This window comes from Lissotriton helveticus, chromosome 11 (assembly GCF_964261635.1).
Source record: "Lissotriton helveticus chromosome 11, aLisHel1.1, whole genome shotgun sequence".
Taxonomy (NCBI): domain Eukaryota; kingdom Metazoa; phylum Chordata; class Amphibia; order Caudata; family Salamandridae; genus Lissotriton; species Lissotriton helveticus.
The window spans coordinates 54,107,093-54,113,092 of NC_136072.1; the positions used below are offsets into that span (position 1 = coordinate 54,107,093).

The window sequence follows — 6,000 nt, forward strand, 5'->3', positions numbered from 1 at the left end:
TAACCCCACCCTCACTTCAGTGGGAGACTTGCTCCCCACCTCAGTGACAGGCCTGCTCCCCACCTCAATGACAGGCCTGCTCCCCACCTCAGAGACAGGCCTGCTCCCCACCTCAGTGACAGGCCTGCTCTCTCCTCAGTGACAGGCCTGCTCTACACCTCAGTGACAGCCCTGCTCTCTCTCTCCAGTGACAGACCTGCTCCCCTCATCAGTGACAGGCCTGCTCTCTCCTCAGTGACAGGCCTGCTCTACACCTCAGTGACAGCCCTGCTCTCTCTCTCCAGTGACAGGCCTGCTCTATCCTCAGTGACAGGCCTGCTCCCCACCTCAGTGACAGGCCTGCTCTCCACCTCAGTGACAGACCTGCTCCCCACCTCAGTGATAGGCCTGCTCCTCACCTCAGTGACAGGCCTGCTCCTCACCTCAGTGACAGGCCTGCTCCCCACCTCAGTGTTAGGTTTGTTCCTCACTTAGTGACAGTCCTGCACTCACTTCAGTGACAGGCCTGCTCTATGCTCAGTGATAGGCCTGCTACCCACCTTAGTGACAGGCCTGCTCTATCTTCAGTGACAGGCCTGCTCTATACTCAGTGACAGGCCTGCTCCCCACCTTAGTGACAGGCCTGCTCTCTCTTCAGTGAAAGGCCTGCTCCCTTCTCAGTGACAGGCCTGCTCCCTCCTCAGTGACAGGCCTGCTCTCTCCTTAGTGACAGCCCTGCTCTCTCTCTCTCTCTCCAGTGACAGGTCTGCTCTATCCTCAGTGACAGGCCTGCTCCCCACCTCAGTGACAGGCCTGCTCCCCACCTTAGTGACAGGCCTGTTCTACACCTCAGTGACAGGCCTGCTCTACACCTCAGTGACAGGTCTGTTCCCCACGTAGTGACAGGCCTGCTCTCACTTCAGTGACAGGCCTGCTCTATCCTCAGTGACAGGTCTGCTCCCCACCTCAGTGACAGGCCTGCTCTCACTTCAGTGACAGGCCTGCTCTATCCTCAGTGACAGGTCTGCTCCCCACCTCAGTGATAGGCCTGCTCCTCACCTCAGTGACAGGCCTGCTCCCCACCTCAGTGTTAGGTCTGTTCCCCACTTAGTGACAGGCCTGCACTCACTTCAGTGACAGGCCTGCTCTATGCTCAGTGATAGGCCTGCTACCCACCTTAGTGACAGGCCTGCTCTCTCTTCAGTGAAAGGCCTGCTCCCTTCTCAGTTACAGGCCTGCTCCCTCCTCAGTGACAGGCCTGCTCTCTCCTCAGTGACAGGCCTGCTCTACACCTCAGTGACAGCCCTGCTCTCTCTCTCTCCAGTGACAGGTCTGCTCTATCCTCAGTGACAGGCCTGCTCCCCACCTCAGTGACAGGCCTGCTCCCCACCTTAGTGACAGGCCTGTTCTACACCTCAGTGACAGGCCTGCTCTCACTTCAGTGACATGCCTGCTCTATCCTCAGTGACAGGTCTGCTCCCCACCTCAGTGACAGGCCTGCTCTCACTTCAGTGACAGGCCTGCTCTTTCCTCAGTGACCGGTCTGCTCCCCACCTCAGTGACAGGCCTGCTCCCCACCTTAGTGACAGGCCTGCTCTACACCTCAGTGACAGGCCTGCTCTACACCTCAGTGACAGGGTGGCCTCTCTTCAGTGAAAGCTGTACAAAAGGGGGTGGTGATGGACGGAGCATCTGAATCAATCAAACACTCACACCCAGTCAACAGATCTGGGTTTAATCCATCACCGTTCCATAGCCCACTCTGCCACCCCAGTTCAGACATGGCCATATGCAAATCAGTCTAACCCTGTGCCTCATGGGAACAGTCCAGCCCGAACTGCCAAGCCATGCCTTCCCTAGACCGGAAACAAGCTTCCGAGGACCGGTTTCTGGCATTTCAGCCGTCTTCAGCCAGGCTTGCTTGAATCCAGTGGCAAAGTGAGCAAGGGACTCACATCTGAGCATACCCTGCCACACTTATGGCGAACAATGGAGCATCTGAATCAATCAAACACTCACAGCCAGTCAACAGATCTGGGTTTAATCCATCACCGTTCTTTAGCCCACTCTGCCACCCCAGTTCAGACATGGCCATATGCAAATCAGTCTAACCCTGTGCCTCATGGGAACAGTCCAGCCCAACTGCCCAGCCATGCCTTCCCTGGACCGGAAACAAGCTTCCGAGGACCGGTCTTGCTTGAATCCAGTGGCAAAGTGAGCAAGGGACTCACGTCTGAGCATACCCTGCCAACTTATGGTGAACAAAGCGGTACAAAAGGGGGTGGTGAGGGGGTGGTGATGGACGGAGCATCTGAATCAATCAAACACTCACACCCAGTCAACAGATCTGGGTTTAATCCATCACCGTTCTTTAGCCCACTCTGTCACCTCAGTTCAGACATGGCCATATGCAAATCAGTCTAACCCTGTGCCTCATGGGAACAGTCCAGCCCGAACTGCCAAGCCATGCCTTCCCTGGACCGGAAACAAGCTTCCGAGGACCGGTTTCTGGCTCTTCAGCCCAGCTTGCTTGAATCCAGTGGCAAAGTGAGCAAGGGACTCACGTCTGAGCATACCCTGCCAACTTATGGCGAACAAAGCGGTACAAAAGGGGGTGGTGATGGACGGAGCATCTGAATCAATCAAACACTCACACCCAGTCAACAGATCTGGGTTTAATCCATCACCGTTCTTTAGCCCACTCTGCCACCCCAGTTCAGACATGGCCATATGCAAATCAGTCTAACCCTGTGCATCATGGGAACAGTCCAGCCCGAACTGCCAAGCTATACCTTCCCTGGACCAGAAACAAGCTTTTTGAAAATCTCTTCAGGGAAAGGCCTGCTCTCTCCTCAGTGACAGGTCTGTTCCCACTTAGTGACAGGCCTTCTCTCACTTCAGTGACAGGCCTTTTCTAGACTCAGTGACAGGCCTGCTACCCACCTTAGTGACAGGCCTGCTCTATCCTCAGTGACAGGCCTGCTCCCCACCTCAGTGACAGGTCTGTTCCCAACTTAGTGACAGGCCTGCTCTCTCTTCAGTGAAAGGCCTGCTCTCTCCTCAGTAACAGGCCTGCTCCCCACCTCAGTGACAGGTCTGTTCCCAACTTAGTGACAGGCCTGCTCTCTCTTCAGTGAAAGGCCTGCTCTCTCCTCAGTGACAGGCCTGCTCCCCACCTCAGTGACAGGTCTGTTCCCAACTTAGTGACAGGCCTGCTCTCTCTTCAGTGAAAGGCCTGCTCTCTCCTCATGACAGGCCTGCTCCCCACCTCAGTGACAGGTCTGTTCCCGACTTAGTGACAGGCCTGCTCTCTCTTCTGTGAAAGGCCTGCTCTCTCCTCAGTGACAGGCCTGCTCCCCACCTCAGTGACAGGTCTGTTCCCAACTTAGTGACAGGCCTGCTCTCTCTTCTGTGAAAGGCCTGCTCTCTCCTCAGTGACAGGCCTGCTCTCCACCTCAGTTATACACACACACAACCCCCCAGTCATAGATGTGCCCTCTTCTGTTATAACTGCCCTCTCCACTCAGTGACACCTGACCCCCTCCTCAGTGACACTCCCGTTACCCTGTCTCTACCCTCCCTCCCCAGTGGCACATATGCCCTCCTCAGTGACAGTTCTGCCCTCACCTCAGTGATAGTTCATTCCCTCCTCACTCACTCCCTCACTCATTACCCTTCAGTCACTCCTCACTCCTCACTTTCGCCTCATGTAACTTTATTTTTGCTTTTGTAATTCGTTCACTTGTAATGTTCTCATGTATCAGTTCCTATTGTAAAGCGCTCTGACACCTTCGGGTAAAGTCCGCGCTATATAAAATCGCATAGATTAAAAAAAAATGGACATCTCCATCCCTCTCCTCAGTGACAGCTCTGTCCCCCCTCCCCCTCCTGGGTTGTTTAACCCCCCCTCCTCACTGGTAGGTCGCTCTGTTCCCTCCTCAGTGACACCTCCGTTATCCTCTCAGTGTCAGTGAAGTCTCTACCCTCCCTCCACAGTGACACCTCTGTCCTCCTCAGTGACAGTTCTGGCCTCACCTCAGTGACAGCTCAGCCCCCCTCCTCACTGGCAGGTCGCCCTGTTCCCTCCTCAGTGACACCTCCCTCATCCTCTCAGTGATACCTCTCCCCCTCCCAGCCCCCCTGCACCCCCAGCACTCACCGATCCTGAGGAAGAGCACGACGCTGAACATGGAGAGCAGGGTGGGCACCACCACCCCGAAGAAGGTGGAGAGCTTCTTCCGGCGGGCCCCCTTGCCCTTGGGGGGGCCCCCGCCCGCCGCCTCCACCTCGGTGGACATGCTGACCAGGCGGTAGGTGAGCAGGGGGCTGCGCTCCGACATGGTGCGGGAGGGAAAGGGGTCAGCTGGGGGGGCTGGAGGGGGGTCCGAGCTCCGGGGGGGTCCTGGCACCGGTCCTGTGAGTCTGCTCCGCTCCCAGCGCAGGGAGCCCCGGCCAGCGGACCTACTCTGCTGTCACTTCCCTGAGAGCAGGGGGGTAGGAGGAGCAAAGGTGGGGTGGGCGGGGCCTAGACAAAGAGGGAGGGGCAGGGGTGAAAGTGGGCGGGGCTGGAAAAAATTGTCAGGAGCGTAGGTGAGGGTGGGCGGGGCAGACGTGAGGGTGGGCGGGGAAGAGGCCAAGAGGGAGGGGCGGGGAGCCAGATGTGAGACAGGGACAGGAAAGAAACAGCAGGGCAGAATCCAGAGGTGAGACAGGGACAGGAAAGAAACAGCAGGGCAGGGGAGAATCCAGAGGTGAGACAGGGACAGGAAAGAAACAGCAGGGCAGGGCAGGAAAGAAACAGCAGGGCAGGGGAGAATCCAGAGGTGAGACAGGGTCAGGAAAGAAACAGCAGGGCAGAATCCAGAGGTGAGACAGGGACAGGAAAGAAACAGCAGGGCAGGGGAGAATCCAGAGGTGAGACAGGGACAGGAAAGAAACAGCAGGGCAGGGCAGGAAAGAAACAGCAGGGCAGGGGAGAATCCAGAGGTGAGACAGGGTCAGGAAAGAAACAGCAGGGGAGAATCCAGATGTGAGACAGGGATAGGAAAGCAGCAGCAGGGCAGGGGTGAATCCAGATGTGAGACAGGGGCAGGAAAGAAACGACAGGGCGGGGGGTGAATAGAGAAGTAAGACAGGGGCAGGAAAGAAGCAGCAGGGCGGGGGAGAATCCAGATGTGAGACAGAGGCAGGAAAGAAATAGCAGGGAAGGGGGTGAATCCAGATGTATCACTGGGGCAGGAAAGAAACAGCAGGGCAGGGAGTGCATCCAGATGTGAGACAGGGGCAGGAAAGAAGCAGCAGGGCGGCGAGAATCCAGATGTGAGACAGAGGCAGGAAAGAAAGGGCGGTGGGGGGAGGGGGAGCAAAACTCAGAGAGAGGGCAGAGTGAGGGACAGGAGGAGGGAGTATGAGGGCGAGAAAGAGAGAGGGAAGGTGTCCTGCACAGACTGAAAAGGTGTGAAACTGAAGAGACCGAGTGAGACGAGTGGAGAGAGAGTGGGCGGGGCGTGGGAGGGGTCAGTTAAGTGCGAGCTTTGAATATAGCTGTGAACTCACTCCTCCTGGAAAATGCACTTCAAGCTAAAGTCAAACAAACGGAGACACACCTATCTGAAGTGTCTCCGCTCCCTCGAGACACCCTGAGGGGACTCTTTCTTCTCCACATTTCTTTAATTTTACTGCATAATTTTGCGCTCTAAATACACAGCTGCCAAGTTTCCCAGATCCATGCATGACTAGTTAGGGCAGTCCAGTTGTTTTCTAAGTAGAATTCTGGGACTTGTAGTACCGATTGTAAACTGGATTAAATACGACTCCAAATCCCAGAATTCTAAAAAAAAAAAAACCCGGACTGGCCTGACTCTTCACTCATGGACCTGGGATAGGCAGCTCTGCCTATAGCATTGAACAGTGGTGGGGAAAGGGTGCCAGGGACCCCAATGCAAGAATGGGAAATTGGTCCACTAAATCCTGACGCTGGCTGGGTACCAAAGGACGACTATAACTGCGGCGCAGAGGGCC

At 56.0% G+C, this 6,000-nt stretch overlaps 1 protein-coding gene across 1 annotated transcript in view; it reads right to left on the reverse strand.

Annotated features, from left to right (window-relative positions):
* LOC144790700 (solute carrier family 12 member 9-like) overlaps nt 1–4,470 on the reverse strand; it is a 525,473-nt gene extending 521,003 nt beyond the window's left edge. The window contains exon 1 of the mRNA XM_078665423.1: nt 4,139–4,470. Within this exon, the coding sequence (XP_078521549.1) occupies nt 4,139–4,319 (181 nt within the window). The 5' untranslated portion in view covers nt 4,320–4,470. The remainder of the gene's footprint in view (nt 1–4,138) is intronic.
* Between the last annotated feature and the right edge of the window lie 1,530 nt (nt 4,471–6,000).